Consider the following 22,883-nt stretch of genomic DNA (forward strand, 5'->3'; position numbering starts at 1 on the left):
CTACCATGTTTAATCCTGAGCAAAAGGTAAAACAGATGAATGTGTGTATAAACATACATTGAAAACTGTAATGCAGGATTCAAATTATTTATTTATACAAACTCCAGGTTCAGTATAGAAAGGATTTTGCAGAGAATCAAACCCTGTTCTGTCAAGAAGAAAACACATTTTCTTAAGCGTTTGTTTCCAATGTTGCTGATAATTGTGTACAATCCTTCTTTACTGTCTGGATAGATGGGAGGTCTTGCCACATAACAGTAATGACATTGGCTGATAAAATAAAAAGTTTGTCCAGGCAGGGTCAGTAGTTCTGGCCCTTTTTCTGGCTCATTAGCAGGATAAAATTTAAATTTGAATAGAACTGAGTTGAAGGGCTGGCAAAACACAGCCCCACATCAGGATCCTCTTCAGAAAAAGAGTAGCCTGGTCAGAAGCCCTGGCTCCCAGCCACCAAATTATACAAGCACCCTAACAGCTTGTTCCTGCTTACACAGCTGATGGAAAGCTCCTAGAGCAGAGCTGAAGTTCAGGTTAGCATTATAAGCAGGTTTTTATTTATTTTTCTGTGCTTGCCTTCAGACCTAGTAACCACAACAGTATTGGCTAAAAAAATTTCTTTAGAGTCTTCACATTTCCTCTGGTATTAAGGGTGGTTTCAGGACAACTGGCAACACCAGAGTTCCCTTCCATGGTGAGAGGCTTGGAGCTGGGACCCTGGACAGTGCTCAGCACTAACAGGGCAAGGGTAGCAAGACTGCTCCCCCCACCATGCTCCAGAGCCAGAAAGCTGACAGGATGCCAGAGAGGAGAAGGATTCCATCAGCCAAGGACCAAGCTGAGGGCCATTCCCAGGATCCCTAACAACAGGCTCTCTGACAAATGAGTATTCATCTCTAAAACATGTCTATCCAGTGTAAGCAATGAATAAACATTGCAAAAGCATTATACATTGCTGCAAGCAGTTTAGTAGTTATTGCTGCTATCTATTGTTGCATCTACTTGATATTTATTCAGATCTTATTTTGTTCAGATGTATTTCCAAAAATCCTCTCATAGAAGCTAAGTGAAAAACATTGAATGCTCATTGTTTTGTCTGTGTTGTTAAAATAATCCAGAAAATTCACATTGTTCAAATCCCTCAGGCCAGCAAACTGACCCTTTTACAGCCATTGCCAGAAGCACTTACAAACAGGGTTTTCCCTCCTATGGTTAAGATGACTTTTTGACTCTTCATGAAAAGTTAAGACAATTCACACTGCCTCTGGGCTGGAGCAACACACTGACAACTCCTTCTCTGGAGCCAGTTCCCTTTTCCTGCCTGTTCACATATCTGTTCCATAGGTGGAACCTGAACCACACGGAGAGGGCCAAGGCATGTAGGAAGGGAGCAGCTGCAGCCGTGATCCCAGGCACAGCACTGCTCATCAGCACGTCTCTTGCTTGCTAACTTTAGCCTCGTTTCTTTCTGATGGGCGCCTGCCATCCTTGAAACAGCTCTAGTTTAGCAAAATAAACAATTGTGGAGGGGCTGGGAAGCAATCTTTGCTGAATTAAATTGCTCTTTCCTTGAAGGAAAACATACCTGTTTCTAACTTGGTAAGTCCAGACTGTCTGGATTACAGCCAAGAACTAGGGACAATTCGGAAAGAACAATTTAGAACAGCACGGTCTCCGTGTTCTTATGCCTCAACTGCTGGATTTGACTCCACTCTTTTTTAATCCTTATTTAAGATGATACAGTGGAATAATTAGGGAAGCATTGGGAGATGTTGCACAGAAGTTATAGCCTTTGTGCCTCATGCAGCTTGGGCCCGCCAGGGATTTCTTACTCTGCTGCACAGGGGATTTTGGGCACGGAGCAGACTGGAGCTGAGCAGAAGGATCCATGACAACACAATTTCCTGAAAACTCTCCCAAGTGGAATAGGGGCTGTAAAAGCCATAGGAATCTTGCCAGAATTCAGTCAGAGCCACAGACCAACTGATGATTCACTCTCTAGCAGAGGGAAAAACACCCAAACCCAACTTCATTTTAATTCTGGCTTTTCTCCTACTTTTGGCTCTTGTTCTGCAATGCTCTGCATGTGCTGAGCTCTGGACTTGAGAACTCAATGGACACCTGGTGAACCAAAAGTCAAGTAAATTCATAAATATCCATCTCCCCTCCTCTAGGACCACCCAAATAAATGCAAAGGTGTCTTAAAGACAGAAGTAGATTAACTAGTGTAAATCAAAATCACATTTTATAAATGCTTATTGGATCAGGGCCTTTATTTGTACAAGAAAAGACAATTGCAACAAAATAGAATATGGTTTTACTCATTGAATATGAGAAACACTGCTGGTAGCATATGTTCAATTTTTCTTTTTATCACAGCTTTAGCTACCATATCTTGACGAATCTCTCTTCCATTTTATAAACATTTGGTATGTGTTTTACAAAAAAGTCTTACTAACAGAAGGTTTAACTAAATAATTGATACATAATTCCAGAACTGAATATTAAATGCACTAGATCTCTTTTTTCCACACAGTTGCTACCATAACAGTAAGTATCGTCCACAAAGCAGAAAACATAATTTTGAAATCTCATCTGAGCAGAATTATAATTGAGAGTTTGTTCACATACACCCCACATTTATATCCTACCAACATGCCAAAAAATACAGATGTTCATCACAAGATGAGATAAAAGGATGATTGCCAAAGACATAATGAAAATGCTCTGGTTTAATCTATTCATCCCAAGGTACACTGTCCAATTGTTTCAAACATGTTTATTTTACTAATAATTTTAGAAATGTGGAGAAGAGAATTACCTACTTCCACTCTCTAGTTCCATCCCTCAGTAAAATAGTCTAACGTGTGGAACTTAGAATTAAAAATGAAGGTGGAAAGTTGTTGTTGCTAGTTCTGAATATAACAAATAATGTAGGCCGTGGATGGCTAATGAACACAAGTTGTGACTTCCAAAGCTGTATATTTAACCATTTGCAATGTGACACGTGTAGCTAAAGGCAGTAGGAAAGTCAGGACAGTAATTCATTTACCTAGAATGCTGGAATAGGAGTAATATTACAGGCTTAATATGTGAGCTGGCTGTGAAATACACTTTGCAGTCCATACAGAACAGTTTAAATAACACTGATTATTCAAAGTTTCCAATTGCCTTTGATTCTGAAATATTCTTAGCAAAAGGGCGATGTATATAACTGACTATGCCCTGCATGGATTGTCATTAGTGAAGAGCAGTATTATACATTCTAATCTAAAATTAATCCTGAACTAAGTAATGATGGTAAGTCACACATAAATTTTGAAGTGAAACCTCTTGGCTATAAAATGAAACAGCCAACCATGCTCACTGGTACAATTTTTAACAGATTTTACAGATGCAGCTCGGATAACAGATACTTTTACTTGGCTGACTTGAAATAAAAGAACATCCAATAATTGAAAGTATTTTTATTTAAATACTTCTCAAACAAAAAATGTATTACAATATAAGAACATTTTATATGTTATAAAACAACCTTTGACAGGAGATAAAACCCAGTCTTTCTTTTTTTCATTTTCTTTTGTTTGCTTTTGAGCAAGTCTGTTATTAATTTTATACCTCATTCTACAGTTTTCTAAAAGAGGTGTGGAAGACTATTGAGAAATACAATATTTGAGATACTGTTTGGCACCATCAGATGAATGGGTCTCTGTGAAGTCAGCCAGAAGTCTTTGTTCAGAACTGCCAGGGTGGGGAAAGATGTCTCCATGAATTTTACTAGCTCAGTCTAACTTCCTCCTGGGATGACTCAGAGCTGGCATAGTTCTCCACCTTCTGCTGCCCTAAGCTGCCCCAACAGTGCAGCCCTAAGTTGCCTGGTGAGTGCACTCTCGTTCAGCTTCTACCCAGAAGAGCTGGCTTTCCGGACATGTCCAGCAGCAGCCATAATCGAATGCTTTCCACCTGAAAAAATGAGTGTGACCCTTTGTTCTTAAGACTCAGGTATTCTGTTAGCATGCCATCAACCTGGCAGAGTGGGTTAGATGAAATTAAGATGACAGGCCCAACCCATGGTGTGGCCTTCTTTTGACCAAAAAGAAGATTTGGTCTAGAAGAGCTGCTTTAGGGTAAGGCAACCCAAGGTAAAACTGTTCCAGCGTTCCTGCCTCCATTGTTAATACCAACAGAGGAATATGGGTTGTCTCTGTTTCATTGCTTATGTTTAGGCAATTGTGCGCACCTCAGTACAGCCCTGAAGAAGAAAAGATGAGCACAGAATACGTGAGAAGGGTGGTCCATGCCAAGATGAAGGATGGTTAGATAGAGCTCCTCAAAGCCTATCTTAATTCCTGACACAACTGTGAAATCATGGGCCTTCTCTCAGATCCTGTGCTCCAAGGACCTGATGTGTCTGCATTGAGCAGCCCAGCCTGTGCTCTGAACCACGCTTCCCTTCCAAGATCAAAATCATGCCATTACATGGGTACAGAGCACCACCTACTTAGTGGATTGCCTTCTGGCTCTAAAACCTGATCATCTGATGTTAGCATAGGCAGCTCTACATGGTACTCTACTAGGTAAAGTAAAACTGTGTCAGTACCTCCAGGATATTTCTCCCTTCACAGAGAGACTGAGAGATAATTTCAAGAGACTGCTGAGGCGAGGAGACTTGCAGTTATGAAGCTATTTTGCTAGCTCTGACATTTCAAGTAAGAACCTGAAGCCCCCCCTCTTAGCAAACTGCACCTAAAGTTGCATCCTACACCTTGGTGGCACTTCAGTTAGTCCAACAAAGGGGTCAGTGCATTTGTGTATCCTTAAACCTCTTTTGTTCGTTTCTCAAAATGAATTATCTCAATTGGATTAGTAAGCATTAAGATATTAATCTGTTTTGATTAACATTCTTTGAAACATGGCTTTTACTGGAGATGAGAATGCAACAAAACACTGAGAGTTGAAGCCACGCCTGCTCTGAGTGACATGGAACATTGCTGAATGCCTCTAGTTTGATGTTCTGTTGGGCACATCTTTTTTAAACAATTACAGAGTCCTTCCTTCTCTTTCCTGGAGAACAACAAACTAAATTTTCCCTAAGGGCTTCTCCCTTATTATGCATAATGTAGTAATATAAACTTACTATTTCTGGTTAAAAATCTAGAAAGATGAAATCTGTTGTGATGACTAGAAAGGCTCACTGACTTGAAAGATTAATAATAGTTTTAAATTTTGATTGGTGTTTCTCAGGGTCTGGGTGTCGGGATGACCCCAGAATGTAAAAGTCCTTGTTCTCCCAGCCTGTGCAGCCAAAGAAGGAGTCGGAATGCATAGGATCAGCTTCTCAAGGTTGTTTATTTTTTCTTATCTATAACATTCTTTCTATGACCTGCTGAGTTCTGTCTAGCAAGTCGGCCATGGCATTCTGCGTGCCGCCTCGGGCAGCATTTATATTTTATACTCAAAACTACGTGTACTATGTTTATAATAATGTGCCAATATCTATCACTTATGTTAGATAGTGTGTCTCTACCTTAAACCAATAGAAAAGTGTCACCATCACAGCAAGACATGGAGGACAAGAAGGAGAAGAAGGTCAGGACACGCCCAAATCCCTCCATCTTGTCCCCTGAACCCCATTCTAAGAAAGCCCCAACATTCCACTTTTTCACCCTGCGTTAATTCAACTACTACACTACTCAAACCATTGTGACTTGTAATTCCTCATACAAAGTTGGCAGCTTTTTCCACGGGCTAAAATCAAAGCCACAGGTGTTCTTGACTTTGTGCCAAGGTCTCTGAGCCCCCTGCCAAGGTCTCGAGACAGCCAAGGCAGCCAGAGGGATGTCCTGGACTCTGACAGGTTTTCTGTTTTTCTCACTGATATTCTGTAAAAGCATAAACTGTCCTCTACCCAATAAGAGATACTGGAATTACAGTGAAACCAAAAGTATAACAACAGAATATAATACCTTGTGCTGATGTACCATAAGCACAAGTCCCATTTTTGGGGGGTAAACAAGATTAGGAAAAAATAATCTATGGATGGGGAAGGACAGTGTTTATATATTTAAGAAGTTTGGACTAGAATTAGCTTGCGGAAGTGAATGGATTCATATAACAACCTTTCTCCTTTTATTTAGAAGCTGTGGTTTCTTTCTTTCAGTAGAAAAGTTAAAATGAAACCTTAGTCACCAGTATGCATACAAACTCTTTGGCCCACCTCCTAAGGAGCATTAGCACCAGTATCCTGAATTAATTCCAATGTAGGTAATTTGGCTTATTACATTTAGAGGCAGTTTCAATTAGACAGAGTGTTCTTCCATTTATACGAAATACAAACGTGCTGTTTGTGAGACGTGCTGAAGAGTCACTGTGTTTCACCTCTGCAAGATCACAGTATTGGGTGATCTGAATCTTAAATACAATTTGAGTTCACCTTTGTTTATTAGAAGCATCTTCTTCATGGAAGATTCTCAAAAACTTGTAAAATGTATAAGTACAAATTTGTAATAGCTTTGTGATAAAAAAAAAAAATCCATTTTCATTCTAAGCATATGTGTTAAGTCTGTTGGAAGTTTCACACAGTTTTTTTGTTGCTGAAATTTCCAATGAAGATTTTGTTTTTTTCTTTTCATCTGTTTCCAGTAAGAAGTCTTTGGACAGGGTTTTATTTAGCAGTTTTTCTTGGATGTATAATCTCTGTTGGTAACACAAATTATTAAGTAGATCTGAAGAATCTGGTTCGTCATAAAGACTTTTGGCTTTTATTTGTTAAGGAAACATCTGTTTAAGAAATGTCTCTTGAATGCTGACCAGTGCTGCACATCCTGAGAACCCAAAGACATGAACATATGACCGCTTAGGGCTGTGACCATACAGGCTTTCCTAGGAAGAACAACCCTTTTCTGACACCATTTATCTCACAAGTAATGCTTTTTATAGCAAGCCAGCATCAAGGAGATATTCCCTCTGTCAGAAGACTGTTGTATGAATCTCCTCGATGTCATGTGGAACTCTTTTAAGCCGGAAAAGTCAGAATTATCCCCATTTTTGCAGAGAAGTGCCACATATATAACACATCAAGCACAGGTCCAGGAAAATAAGCCAAGGAAAAGTTAAACCACCACTGTATTCTTCCTTTTCCCCTATGCAAATACAGCCCTTCTGGCTCCTGGGAGGGAAATGTCACCTGGGAAGAGTGTGAAATGACTGTTAGGAAAGTATACCACTCCTGAGGGATAAGATGGCAGGGAGAGGCAGTTTGGGTAGCACAAAGGTGTGAGCACAGGCATAGGGGCTGTTTACCAGATCGTGGCTGACCTTCATTTCCCTTTGTGTCACATCCATTCTGTTGTAGTCAACCTTGTTTCCTGTCACAAAAAGGGTCTTTTGTGTGCTTATTAACACTATTAGCACTGGCTGTTTTCTAATTCCGAGTAATAATTGAGAAACTCTAATTACTGTAATTACCACGCTCCTGGGGTGAGGTTTTATTTTTTATAATTATTTATAGTGATTTTGTTTGTGAATACTTTGTTATATTAAAAGCGTGATAGACAATCATAAGTCCTTGCAGTGCATTTATTTATAATCACCTCTACTGAATTTTGCAGCATTTTGAATTTTTCAGCATTTATTAATCAGTTATTACTAAATTTCTTCTGCCTAAAGCAAGTGCGAGAGAAAGTGACTACTGAAAAATGACAAATAAGGTGTCATACCAAGTTTGAGTCCGCCAACTAGTACCAACCCAACAAGAGCAAAGATGGAGGTGACAGCTAGATGGCACAATTGAATATATTCTAAATTTTCCCACCATGCCTCTTTAAGGAAGACAGAAATGTTTCAATGTGTGCAAACACTGAAACAAATCAAGAACCACCTGAGATTTTGGACAGCACATAAACACCTTGATCACATTCCATTGCTTGTCTGGGTCTTTGGGAGTTTGCCCTCCAGAGTGGTCTCTTGGAGTAAGCAAGATGTTCTTCTGTGTCTCCTTTATGATCACACCATGTGATCATAACATCATCACACTGCTGGATAAAAATTTTTGTTTCTTACAGAATAATCCACCAGATTATGCTAAATCTCTCAGGTAAAGATGCTCCTGGAAATTACACTATCTTCAGTTCCTCTACCATTTACAGATGTGGCCTCTTGCATTAATGTAATCCAGAATACATTACTTTGAAACAGCTTGTTGTCACACTGATGTAATTATACCAGTCTTGATTCTCCTTTATGCTTTTTATCCATTAGTGTGTGGCTTGGAAAACTCTGACTCGTGGATCATTACCATTAATTACTTGCCATTTTCTTTTTGTGAACTTCATTGTGAGTGAAAAGCTGTTGATCCCAGCATGAAGAAGACAGAGACCTTTTTTCAAGGTTGCTTCAAGGGCTGCTTATTTGTTTAGGGTTTTTTTTGATAAAAGTTGTTGTCAACCTAGGCCAACCTTAACCAAGTGCCACTTCATCATCCTTTATCAAAGCACTATTCATGCAACTCAGCAATGCTTTTTCTAAATGAGAGACCTCAATTTGGTTTTTAATAAACAGTCACATTCTAATGAGGTCTTCATAAAACTGACTAAATATGTTTAGAAATCATTAGCTTAAATTATCAGTACAAAAGTCTCCTTAGGGAGCCCTGCAGATTTTGTGGTAAGACTCCTGGCAGATGGATTAGTGTAACAGCTCAAGCTAGTCCTGAATTTCCACACAAGCAGTGTAAATGTGAGTGACTGGGTAACAGGCTACTAGATAAAGAGCTAAATGTCCCTCAGGTGGGTTCATTAAAGAGAGAAAACAATCAAAACACATTTCAGTGCCATTTAAATACCAGGTGCACAGCAGTCTGCAGGTGCCAGAAACACTGACAAGGGTCCCTCACTAGAACACACAAGAGCTTAAAGGGATGTGCAGTTCTGACAAGTGTGCCTCAGACAATGACAGATATTGGCAGATGTACCCGGACCCTGCTGGAGGGTAATGGGGGACTGAGTCATTTGCAGCAGGTGCCTGCATTAGGGACAGCCTCATGGTGATTCCTCTAGCAGCAATTAAAACAGTCCTGATGCATAATGCTCCAGGGCAAGAAGCAAGTTCCTAGCACTGATTTAATGACTATCCAGCCAGTACTGGAAAACAAATACACATACGCCCCCTCAATGATTAATTCATGAAGGCTGTACATCGTGTGGGAAACATGTTAAATTTTGAAAATTCCTGTTTCCTGAAAATGCAGAAGAATTTTCCTCCTTGGCTTACTATGGGTCAACATGGTTAAAAAGTACAAATAAGAAACCCCTATCAATCTTATAGCAGTGATTGCAATAGAAATAGAAAACCTCAAGTTTGGGAAGGTTATAAAGGTAGCCCTACAGGAATGCTACCAAAAGTCTATTAAAATCATTACTACTCAAGGTGGCACAGAGTTTGTAATCGGGGTTATGGGACAGATGGTGTGTTTGCAATTTGCCTCCTTGTTGCTGGTGATTCCAGCTCTGGGAGTGGCACAAAAACACCAATGGAGGAGTGAGTGCATTGTTCTGTGGCTCATACGATTTTATTTCCATTAAAAGCTCATTTCAATTTCTGCTCTCTGATTTCACCTATGCTGGCCTCCAGAGGAAGTGAGAACAAAGTCATTTCTACCACTGCCAGAAACAACAAAGCTGCAGATCTGTATCCCACTAGGACTCTTGCACCCTGAAGAAATCTCCAGGGTGGCAAAAACCATTCCTTGCTGCTGTGAGAATGTGCTGTGCACCTAAATGCTGTGAGCAGAGGCTGCCAGCACTGGCACCAAGACTGGTGTCTCCCTTGCTGACATCCGACAGTTCACTCTAATTGGCGCTTCCAAATACTGACTTTGGGAAAACAGCATGTGGTTTCATGCAGAATGCTGGTTTTGCTCTCAGGCTTGTTTATTCATACCCAGAAAACATTCCCTTTTAAGTTGCTCGCTTGGGCACTTATGAATGTGTATAAAGCTTTAACAAAGAGGTTTTCTGAAGAGCTTCCTATTCTTACAAATCCACCCATTTTGAATTGATACGTGACCATCCAGCTATTTCTACTTTCTTCCTCACTCAAGGGACTGCATTTTTAAAGCAGCCTCCATGATTCCTCTTTGTCTCTGCAATTAGTACATGTGTTCCTGCAGCAGGTGTTAATTGCAGTCACAATCCCCATCTTTCTTACATCTAAAAATAATACTGGCACCTGATCTGTAAGCAGGCTTGAGCACACAGATATCTAACTGTTAGGATTTATATTATCAGTTCAAAAAGGACATATGGAAGAATAACTGAGACTGTGAAACTGGACTTGCTCTAAAGGACTTCAACTCACACCACATAAACAGTGCTCTCTCCTAATGCAAATGCCACAGGGCAGAGGGGTATCAGACACTCCACCAGTGTGTAATTAAAAACATCTCTTAAAACTGTGCTGCTCAAACCAAGCTGTGTGCACTTGACTTCTTATTTCAACGATTTGATTTACAATAATTGCAGTAGTTCCCAAAAAAGCAGTGCAATTTCTTTTTATATCAAATGAAAGCTATATGCCAAATTCCTAAGCAAATTTTCTTGAAAAAAACATGCCAGATGAGAACTAAGACAGCAGTGCACAGACAAAGCAGTAAATGAAAAGACTCACTTACTGACATTTGTGTGAAACACAGAAAAAGGTTCCATTCAATACTTGCTGAAAACAAAATTAGCCATAAAGACTAGAGTAGGAGGCCTACTTTAGAAGCTACCAAGCAAAGAAAGAGAAGTACACAGTATCAATCAGGTAACTCAAGCTTTCCTTTACTATCCAGCTCCCGAACATGACCTCCTGATCAACAAACAGTGCACAAATGTGTAAAACTAATTTTTTCTGTTTTAGTCCAGAAGGCTTTCAGGAAATAAAACCCAAACAAGCCAGACCAATTTAGACAAATATACCAAAAGTAATTTCATAGTTTAATAATTTCAAAAGTAATTTCATACTTTTCTCAGACATCTGTTTCAGAATGACCCCCCTCCTTAGCCTTCCTTAAAAAAAATAAAGAGATGATTCCATACCTTGTCCTGCAACAAATTTACTGATTTTCTAAAGAGAAATGGTATCTCTGAGATATGTACAAACATATGACAACTCCCCTCTTTGTCAGTCTTTGCAGACTGCTGTACAGAATGCAGCTTTATCAGTTTTTCATTGTGCTAATGGTAACAAAGCCAAGCATCCAAGGCATGTTTAAAAATAATTGATAACAAACCTCTCAGCACAGGCAGTCATACATATTTTATGTGCTATACTTAGTATGTAAGAACCTTGTTGGTCTGTTATTTAATTTTGAAAAGCAAACACCTTGGACGTCTTTCATCTTTTTAAGTACAAAAAACACTTACCCTTCCCACTTCTACGAGATTAGTAACCATGATTATGCTCGCTGTGTTTTCATGCCATACCATTCTCCAGAAGTCATATATTGTCTCCTGCATTGGTCCTGAAACAATAAATCATATGAAAGGTTACTATCTGAAAGTCTCGTGATTGGAAGCTTGTCCCTGGGGAACTTTGTGAAACTGTGACTGTACACATATATTCTTATCACTATCATCATATTTTTCATTTAGGGTCGGTCAATTCCTTTTCTGTCATCCTACCTATCTGCATTTAAGTATTTTTCTCCTGAAATAGTGCTCTGAAAGAAAGTTAGTTCTCCAGCACTTAGGTATTTATCTCCATAATACCCAGAAGTGGAATTATAAAAAATGGGTAACATCACTCTTTCTTTTAGCAATTGGATGATAACCTAGGGAAGGAGTATTTGGAATGAAATGAGCCTCAATGGAGTATGTGGCCTTTCCTGGTTTCTAATATTTTTCTTAGTATATACTATTCATCAAATTAGCCCAGCTCCTAAATTGTAGTTCCTGAAGTGAGACAGAAGTTATCGTTTTTTTTGCTGCAGTGTATCACTTTGCAAAACACTGAGGAAAGCGGCAAAGAAACCTGACGTGCCATAGCAGCAGATTCTCTGCAGTGCCTTCCCCAACCTGTCTGCTTCTGTTCATGAACGTACAGGGCTTCCTCCAGCATCGTGCTGAAGCTGGGTACCAGCTCACAGGAAATGCTACAGAAATGCAAAATGTTGAGAAAAAACGCATCTCTTTGTGTGCACCTGGTCCTGTCTGTTTGTAGCCTATACATCTTACTCATGGTGCTCAGTGTGCCACCCCAATTTTAAACCAGTGCTTTAAAATCACTGAGCCAGTAAAGAGTAAACAATATAAACTATAAGCTTAACATCCATACTGAATCCATTACTGAACTGTCACATTGCAGTAAACAATTAGGGGCTTATTTAGAGGAATGACTTAAATCAGCTAATTGGAGAACAAATGGATAATGCATTGCCCTAATGTTCCTCTAGTAAAGAAGGCAACACTCTTCAAACATTACCAAACCATACACCGACAGATTTGGGCAGTTTGGCAGTCATGTTGTGTACTTTGATCTCCCTTTGAAAATAAAATCTTCACTCTGAAATCAAGCATTTAGTGGAAAATGTAGTAATATATTATTACTATATTGTCACGGCAGAGGGCTTGAACCAGATGGTATTTAAAGATCCCTTCCATCACAAACCATTCTGTGATTTTGTGACTCTACGGTATTAGAGGCAAGCCAAAACCAATTCACTAGGCAAATAACATCACAGTTATGGCATAACTTAGATCTGAAATTTAAGAAAAAAGGTAATAGACTAAAACTCTTGAATTTTTAAAAAGCTGTATTTATTTACAGCAATTCCAAATTATAAATTTTCCACCCATAATTTGCATAGATCCTTTAAAGAAGCTAAGAAGCTATGTATTCTCCCCCTTATTTTATCTGTCTTTAAAAATGATGCATATATTATGATTTTCACAGGTCTCCTTATAGTTTTTGTTTCCTTATAGGTTTCCTTGAATTGCTTTCATTGTTCATGTAACAGGAGAAAAATCCATTTAAAACAACAAGAAACTATGACTGTTAGAACACAAGAAATGTCAGATGGTCTTAAGAGTAGAATTAACAGCAGAATATCAAGCTATAGTTTCTGAAAGTCCTAAATTCAAGATGATGTTATAACTGCAAAACTGAACACCTTTCTTTTCTTCTTTAAATTAACAGCATAGAACAGGTGATACTTTTGTGAGATTTCATTCTGAATTTCAACCATAGTTTAATCGCTCTCCATCGAATGGAAATTTACAGCAAGTATTTTTCTTCTACCTAAGTGTCCTGGATATGTGATACAGTCATGGTCCAAGTGCAATTTTGAATGTCACAGTAATGTAATTAGTATATATTCTAGTGAAAATTTAGCTTGTTTGTGTTTTAATGTTCTAGGATTCAATGTAGCTTTCTTTTGCAATTAAAGTCATGACAGCACTAGAAAGGTTTTGTGCCAGCCTCTCCTACTGATTATAAGGAATTAGAGTATTCCACTCACTGTAGGAAAATACTGTCTCTGTATAGCTTCTCCCTTCCCCTCAAATTTGAAACAAATATTCAGCTCATTTACTACTGCTATTATCTTTCAAGAAGCATAGCTAAAAGTAGGTTTAGGGAAAGGTGGTTTTCCATAGAGTAGTGTCCTGGAAAAAGACTTCAACTTCATGACTCATTGTTAACATTACACTTGATCAAGGACAAAAAAATAACAACATTATTGCTTCAAGAATTCTGGTTTAATGGAGAAAATCTAGATGTCTCCCCTGCATTCTGTCTTCATAGGACTGTGTGATGTTTCAAAAAATTTAATCTGAGCATATTTTTGGTAATGCTGCAGGAAAGGTACATGGTCTATGCATCTACACAGGTCTTGTCCCCTTGCAAGAAGCCAGAATCTTTGAGAAACTGTGGGGCAATGTAGCAAGTTTCTTTATATATTAATTCTGTTTTCTTTCCCACAGATTCACTTGAGATATGAGACAGTTGGGCCCTACATTGTAACAGTAATTTCTTTTTGACAGCTCTGGGATAACCTGCAATAATTTAATCCCGATATCTTTTTTTTCCTACAGACTGCATAATTTGTGCTGTGATTTAAAGATTCCTACACTTCAAATCCAGAAATCATAAATTACAACTGGGAAGAGATCCTAAACACTAATTTATTCCTGTAGATTTTGAATTTGTCATTTCCTATAAAGAAAAAAAGACAATAAATTATAAGAAAAAAATCTTTAGGAAAAGTAATGTTTTTTTTTGCAGGCCAGAGAAAGAGCTGAGCTATAACAAGTTTTTCAAGCTTGATTCTAGATGTACTTCTAGAATAAATGTCCTATTCTGCAGTGCAGAGTATGCTCTTGTCAATTTTACTATCCAAATAAGACAACCATAATTAAAAGTGCTTGACAGGATTTCCTGCTCTCCCTTCATATTCTCACACATTTTCTTACTTTTGGGGTTCAATTCTTACATGTAGCCTCCAAACTTCTTTCAGGTTCAAGACAATGAAAAAAAAACCCACCCCGAAACATACCTTAAAGTCTCAGAAAGTAATTCTTCTATATCCCATTTTTCTTTTCTTCGTGACATTTAAAAAAATATTTTCTACACATATTAAAAAATGATTACTTGTCTCCAGCAATAATTGAAAAGCATTAGAGGCTAGGTAGGGTTGTGGGATTTATTGTCCTGAAGAACTAAACAATTTGATTCCAGAGACTTGTGGAAGGAGGAGAAAGAGGCTATAATTGTTCTAAGCATCAGCTTAACAGATGTGCGCACAACAGGCAGAAAGGTTATTCTTGGCAGTTGCCCCCTTGCAGGAGGAGAAAGTCTGAAGAGAAGGTACTGTGCTACTCTACAGAATGCTTGCAGCACACCCCATTAGCTCCACAATACAGTACTTGGTATCAAAGATCTCTGCTGTGAAAAAAAAGAGATCACCAACATACTGCAACCAGAAGATGAAAAGCAAAGGAAGATAAGAAAAAGAAATCAACCCTCCAAACCCCTAGCTAATTAAATGCATTATTGAAAAAACTCAACAGAAACAATTGTTTGTGTATATTACAACCATTGGTTCTATTACCAGCAGTAGTTAGTTGCTGCTCTGGGAACAAAAACATATTAAGAAATGGAACATTACACAAAACATAGGTTTTATGAATGGTTTAGACTCTTTAAAGCTGCTTTTGTAACCAGAGTTTTCTAGTTCCTCTATTTCTGCTTCCTGTTGTGAAACCCACTTCTAAAAACTGGTATTGCTACTGGGGTATGTGATCAATTTGAATGTGATGAACTAGCCAGAATACAGGAAAAAGTGTTTGGATGTAGGGAAGAAGGCAAGCACATGAAGAAACAAGTAAAGTCTGAATCCTGAAGCATACATAGCACTTACTCACACACTACTTCTAAATCTGTGGGTCTTTTCTAAATTTCTCAAAAAGTAAGCAGCTTAGACAAGGAACAAATAGTTTCTAAAATATTGTTCTAGCATAGAGTATCAAATCCACAAGCTAACATTTGGTCCACCTGAGACCAAATTCAGTGATAGATATTAAAGCTAGAAATGTGCAGAAAATGAACAGATACCCTTAAGCTCCAGAGGCTCCCCAGGGATAGTGCATGGGCAGTGGGAGCCATAAAAATGTACTGATAGAGGCAGGGGACTGACAAGATGCAAGACTTATACCTGCAGCAGTTAAATTCCATCTTGAAAAGAGAGCAGAAAGGCCTCTTACAGTGAGTAGCCACAACCACACTGTATGAGGAGGTGATTAGAAAGTGGTCCATTCACCTGCTGGTTACTGCTGTGACTGCCTACAGCTGGATTACTGAAAGACACTTAGCTAATATACCTACTTAGAGGGAGCTGCATTTTAGCTCTCATTCTTTTACTATATATGTTCCTTTCAAAATGAACTTGAGATACAGTGGGTGTTTTCCTATTAAGAGATACGGCTGCACGGCAACAACAATAACAACAAAAGCCCAAAAGCAATGATTCCCTTTGCAACTACAGTGTCAAAAACCCCCAAACCCATTATGTAGCAGAAATTGTCTAAAATACACTCAAAAGCATAAAACCAGAGGGGAATAGAATACTGGGAGAGGATGTAGCAGATAAAAAAATTCAAGAACTCTTGTTTTCCTAATAACCCTTTTGGGACAGATGTAGCTGTTAGTAGGATAATTCATTTCACAGGAGGAAGAAATTTGCACTGCCAACCCAGAGATCTGATAATCTACAAGAATATTCTATTTGCTCTTTTAACCATGCCAGAATTTGGAGATAAATACCCCTTCAGAAAAAGGTATGTAATAAACTGCAGCTAATTGTCACTTTGCACTATCAATGTCACTGACTGCAGGCAAGGGAACATCTCCCATAACTGGAATACATTTTCCCCTACTCAATAAGGCAATGTGCCCAAGATTTTTACCAAAAGGTGCATCATTACGTGACCAAGCTTTCATGACTGTTCAGTTCTGTTAGTCTCCCAGTTACCTCATGGCAAGCTCATCACTGGTCAGCAGCTCTGCAAATCTGGACACCTCCTTAGGTGACCGAGTGTAGGCTAAGGAGTCTTCAGATTGAATCCTACTTTTTCAGAAAGTAACCCGTCTTCTTTCTATCTAAAATAGACAGCTTACTATAGAAAAATGGTACAGATCCCAGTTGTGCTGACTTAGCCACTTGCTGGTTCAGTATTTTTTATAATTCCATGGCCACACAGCAGTACAGCTGTTGCTGAATCATCTTCACCTTCCCAAATGAGCTGGTTTCTGAATGGAAGGTACTTTTAAGATCTGCTCAACTGCTGATAATCTGATTTGTCAGGGACAGTTTTCACCATGTGCTTGTTGAATAGTTATGGTAGCATGTGTTGAACTTTCACTCACGCTTCCAGGAGCTCTTAAGGATTTAATGCCTCTGTGAAGTCCAGAACAAAATTATGCTAAAACTTCAAAAACTCAGGCAAAGATGATGCAATCTTTTCTCTCTCAAAATAGGTTTAGACACTTGTTTTCTACTGCAACATACACACTTTAAAGGTTTACACAAGAGCATCTTCATAGGCACAGTATGTGTGCTCCTATTATATAAACAATTTTGATATCTGAGATAAAGCTGAAGTCAAGTTATCACTACACCATATGGGCCCACTGCTCACCGCTAGCTATCAAAATGCATACAGATCAGTCTTTTGTGTTTTTAGGTCTCAAGAAAATAATGATGAAAGAGAATCAGGTCACATAACCTGAAAGTCTTCTAAATGCTTTAATAAAGTTCTCCCAAGTCTGTTCCAGAAACTAAAAGAGCTTTGAGGGTGAAAGGTACCCCAGTGCCATCCACCTGTTCACTTCTACTGAAGTCTCTTCCAGGCCTATCACTGTAAGAATTAGCACACTAAAAAGCAACAAACATTTGTACTGGTGAAACTTGGCCACTAATGCTTCGGTGGTATTTATTAATTGCTTAGCTGTCATACACATTTTAGGCACTAAAGAATCTCAATGAAATAAATAAAACCCCTGTAATGAGCTGAAAAAACCCATGTTTTTGCTTTTATCCCTTTATTTCATTTGAATTCATATTTAATTCCAATGTTGAGTGTGATGACATTTGAAAACTACTTTCTAACTTTAGCCTTACAAGTATTAATTACTACATAATCTTTAACAGGGCTATATTGTAATTATACAGCTATGATGGATTTCCTGATAAAATCTTCCTTAAAAATGTCTCTTGCCTTGGAAAAAGTATAAATGAAGTTGTGGATGGCTTACTAACGAGGCTGGTTCCCTGTATGTCTGTTAGACCAGCAAGGATGCCTGAGGCTATGGCTACTCTCATGTGAGGTATGGAAAAATCTTCTGCCCCAGTCTTAGACCTTATTTTAACAATCCTTTCATTGTAGTAGTTTCAGAGATTGCACAGAGAGAATCCAACTGCTTGCAGAGGCAGTAATGGCCTCATAGTCAGCTGAGAAAAGATACCATTTTGTAAGCAAAAATTCTACTAGAACTTAATTCACAAGCAAATAGAACTGTTTGTTTTCTCTTGACACTAGTTTTAACCCAGGCTTCAGAACACACCATGCACATCAGGTATATCTGAGTTGCAGCCAGTCTGCCATTTCTTTTTTTGGCCTTTTGCAATGATACCACCTTATAATGCTTACCCTCAAAAAACAGTATGCAGCAACACTGTTCAACTGTAAGTCACCTCAGCTACACTTAAATGGGTTAATCAGGACTGAGATACAAATTTAAAATATGCTTTTCATTATTTCCTTACTTAGATGGATTGTCAGTAAGAAAGAGATCTGACTAAATCCTGTTAGCTGGACATTTTTGGAAAATGCTGCTTATATAGCAAGCTGAAATGCTTTACTGGGACAAATCCTGCCTAGTGCAGCTACTGGCAATGTAGAGGCTTTCTACTGTATCCTTTGCTCTGGAAAAACACAGCTTTCTCTCATTACCAGCCAAGGGACAGCACAGTGAATAGTAATTGGCTGATTTTCAAGCACAAACTGAATCCTACCTGCTTTGAGCTAGCCAGTCAGCCAGCCCTGCTGCCTGCACACTGCTATATGTGAAAATTGGCTTTCAGAAAATGAAATGTTCAAAGTGCTTTCAAGTCCCATTAGCTTTCAACAAGGCTTAGATTACTAAGTGACTGTGGAGCATGTGGAAATTTTATGTATAGCTCCCACGAGAATGACCAGTGCTTTGGCTGGCTTTCTATACCACCTACTCCTATATTTAAGGAGTCAGCACTAAACGTCTTACAGGAAGAAGAATATTGCTATTTACAATGTACACTAGTGGGGAGCCAGAGTCCCACTGTTGTATGAAATAATGCAAGTCTTTCACAAATAGCTAAAATAAAAAAAAAAACCTCTATTCTGAATTCCCAGATTAATATAGAGATACTTAAAAATATTATCCTTTGAGCAATGATAAAACTGATTACTCCAGAGATTTTTTCCTTTAAAATTCCTCATTTCATAAAACTAGATAATCAGTTTGAAAATGCGTATTTTCTAAATGTATGTATATTCACATACACATCAACTGTTGGCAAGAGCTGGATAATACTTCTTGTTGGCATTTCCTCTGATCCTATTTTGCAACGATTCTGTGGCTAATCAGATGGAGGAATGTGGTATTTATTCTCTGGAATATCATATGCCATTTTCTTTATTGATATAGATCTAACTGGGCCGGAACAGTGCCCATCTCAGTGCATTATTTTGTCTGCATTATGGTACTACCTAGAAATCTCCAGGCTGGGACTGGAGCTCCATTGCAGCAGAAGTGCATCACATACATAATGCCCATGAATACACAAAGGTGTTCATGCCCTCACAGTCATAAGAAGCCAAACACACCTTGAAAGACAACAGAAGCAAGGTAGGGTTTGAATGACCTGAACAGTCTTGGTACAATACACAGCAACCACAACATGACAGCTTCTACCGTTCCTGAACAATCTTACCTGCTCCCACTCCATGTTAGTATTTCCACCATTTTCAGAAACAAGTCATTGCTGAATTTATTTTAAAGGCTGTGACCACACTTTATTTGTGCACTCTTGACAGGTGCTATTTAAGACATTTTTATACCACTACAGCTAATGCTGCCAGCTAAGTTTCCATCTAATAAAGTGTTACACACTTATTGATTGACATTTCTCCACGGTTAGATTTCCAATACTAGCTCAGTTTGTTCTATTTGAACAAAATAAAATGAAAATGTCATATGGCTTTCCAAAGAATAAATAGCACATTTCCACAACACCTTTTGACTACTCACAGAAGTACTGCAGACTGGTAACAGAGGAAATGGCAGCAACAGAAATTGCCCAGATTTACACAGTTAGCCTGAGATGAGACAAAGATGAATGCAATAAAAGCAGTGTACATAGTACTACTGTCTATGTATGCACCCTTATGCCACTCAAGAAAGCTACTTTTTCTGATCTTAATTGCAGAAACTAAAAAAAAAACCAAACAAACAAACAAACAAAAAAACCCAAAAAAACCAACATCAAAACAATCTAGTTGTAGTTGAATGTTGTTCATCCAGTCTAATTGAAGAACTCTTTCTTTCATATAATTTGCTTGCCCCACAGCAGAGGTGTTAAATGGTCTGTTCCTCTCATTAACATTTTCTCAGACTGCGTAAATGCAGTATCTTCCAAAATCTGAATTACATGTAGCACTCCTGGGGGTTAGGAATTCCCTAGTGAGGGCTATGTGGAATACCTGAATAATGCCAGAGCCTTGAATCTTTACCTTGCAGCTTTCAAGACAGTACTCTAGACAGTGGCTTGCAGAGAGTGTGTTTCAGGTTTTTATTCTATGAAACAGGAAAGCTTTGAATAATGTAATTGTGACTAGAGGCCTTGATGTATTTTCCAATGGCTTGCACTGGCTACAGAGAAGTAGGTCTCACTCATACATGGACCTTCTTTCTCACGATGTACTACAGATATTTTAATTGCTTAATTATAGTCAAGCATGTGAGAAGAATGATGGGTGACTCATTTGGGAACCTGAGACACAGGTATGAATACATCAGATGGGACAGCAAAGAGAGGTATTGGCTCTCTGCCTGAGGTCACAGCTCTGATAGAAGGGTTATACCAGGAGGCTTGAGACCATGGTTCAAACTTGAGCTGTCTTTGTGAGAGCAGTCCAACAGAAAGTTTCAGTTGCTTACTCAGTGTTTTCCACCAAAAAAGCTGTTTATGTTTCTAATTTGTGCATTCTTAAAAAGTGTCATTTGCATCATGGAAATATGAATACCTATTAATCACTCATTCTAAACAGCTCATCTGAGCTTGGAAAGACTAACACATACAGATTTTTTTTTGTAAAAAACATGCTGCATCTAACATTTCCAAAACAAAAATCTTAAGTAATTGACTTGTTGGACTGGGCTCTTCATATCAACGTGTAATGCAGAATCATTTTTGATGATGGATGAGAAGTTTAAGATCATTTTATCCCCTTCAGTAGAAGGTTCCTTAGGGAATGGACAAAAGAACCTAATTAGTCTTTTGCATTTCTACTTTCTATTTCCATGTTGAGTCAATCATAAGCATCAGACTGTAATAAAATCGTCACTATTCTCTAGCTCAAAAATACGAGTTCATTTTGGCTACTTGTTTCTTTTATTTTTCCCCAAGGACTTATTGTGAAGGAATGTTGCTCATGCCTGTGAGTAAGATATTCAGATGCTGTATTTTTTAAACTTGTACTGGGAGTTTAAGTGCATTAGCATGAACACTTTACCTAGATGAACAAACAAGATAATTTAGTCTACATTAAAGCGTAAGTAAAAATGCTAGAAAAAAACTTCGTCATAGTTTTATTGTCCTTAAGTATCTCATCAGTGAGATGTATCACTCACAATGTATTTTTATATTTAAGGGTAGAGAACATCAGTACATTTATTTCTTCCTCACAGAAATAGTCAGTATCAAACAACTATTAGTCAAATCAAGATATGTACAAAAGTCATTAAAAACAGATGTTATTTGATATTTTAAAATGATATTTTTCTTTTCAGTGTCAAGACAATTATGATTAAAAATCAAATTTATGTAACCAAAAACTCAGGACTATTATTTGTTTTTATTTTTGGGGACCACCTGGTTATTTTCATCACTTTGAGTAGGAAAAGGCAATGTTAACATTTAAGTTCTGTTTTTTCATTATATTTTATGGGAGACTGCAGTATTTGATGTACATTGTAAACAATGAATGCCATTCTAACATGCCAAGTATTTGTGCTCAGTACAGACATAATACATGAACATGTTTGCAAAAGAATGAGATTTAGAAGCAGCAGAGGGAATCTCCACAGTCTACATCTGAATATGCAACTGCATGGAAGATTACAGATGGACAGGGAAAGAGATTAACCTAATAAGCTTGTATCTTTTCTTGTTTTCAAAGGCAGTGCTTCAAAATCACCCGGACTGTCATGCGCATTGGTGGCCGTATCAATATACTGATTTCAGCTGCCACCAAAGGATACATAAGAGAGAAAAGACAACAGACTTCAAAGATTTGGATATGGGCACAAGACAAAAAACCAAACCAAAACAAAAACAATCAACCAACCAAAAACCACACAAACAAACAAAAAATCCCAACCCCCCAAAAAAACCCAGACCACCCAAAACTGCCAAAAACCCCAGCCTTATTTGCTTCTTGATACATTTATTTCTGAGATACATTTTGTTTTGTAAATTTGCTACACCACTTTTTTTTTTAATCTAGCAGATGAAAAGACCAAAAGCCTGCTTCCTCCAGACTGCTGAAGACCATCTGGTGAATAAACTTCACAGAAAAAACGATGCCCTGACTATGTGATTTTTCTGACAAACTGCATTTCCAGGCCTCTATTCCGCTTTAGCACTAGGCTTCACTCATTAACAGGTGTGTTAACAGGACCCTGTCTAGCACCTCTGGGTGCTAGGTACCTTCCCCACCAAGCCAAATTTATGACTGATCTTTTGTCAAAGATGGAAAACTTCTCATCACACATCAGCTTTTCATAATTTGCCTTCCTGTAAAATACAGACCTGCAGGTGAATTTGTACGGCTGATGCTGTACAGATCTTCCTTGAATAAAAAATGGATTCTAGTGCATAATATAGGCAATTAGTAGCCAGAGCAGCCCTAAGAGATGGTGACCTTTATAAAGTTCTTTTCTGGAAGTGTTTGGTTTACAATGACAGTGTGCTCAGCTCTTGAGTTTCAGAAAGATGACAATTTCCCTGTTTGCAGAACATATCTTAAGTTACATATTTTTGAAGAGGACAAATATATTACTTTTCACAGAATCTTCTCTTTTCTACATTA

At 38.2% G+C, this 22,883-nt stretch overlaps 1 protein-coding gene across 6 annotated transcripts in view; it reads right to left on the bottom strand.

The window, feature by feature from the left end:
• Positions 1-22,883, bottom strand: part of PTPRM (protein tyrosine phosphatase receptor type M) — a 445,924-nt gene that overhangs the window by 23,290 nt on the left and 399,751 nt on the right. For all 6 annotated transcript variants that reach the window (XM_053945623.1, XM_053945606.1, XM_053945597.1 and 3 more), the window contains one exon: positions 11,403-11,500. In XM_053945623.1, the coding sequence (XP_053801598.1) occupies positions 11,403-11,500 (98 nt within the window). The remainder of the gene's footprint in view (positions 1-11,402; positions 11,501-22,883) is intronic.

Source organism: Vidua chalybeata, chromosome 1 (genome assembly GCF_026979565.1).
Source record: "Vidua chalybeata isolate OUT-0048 chromosome 1, bVidCha1 merged haplotype, whole genome shotgun sequence".
NCBI classification, from domain to species: domain Eukaryota; kingdom Metazoa; phylum Chordata; class Aves; order Passeriformes; family Viduidae; genus Vidua; species Vidua chalybeata.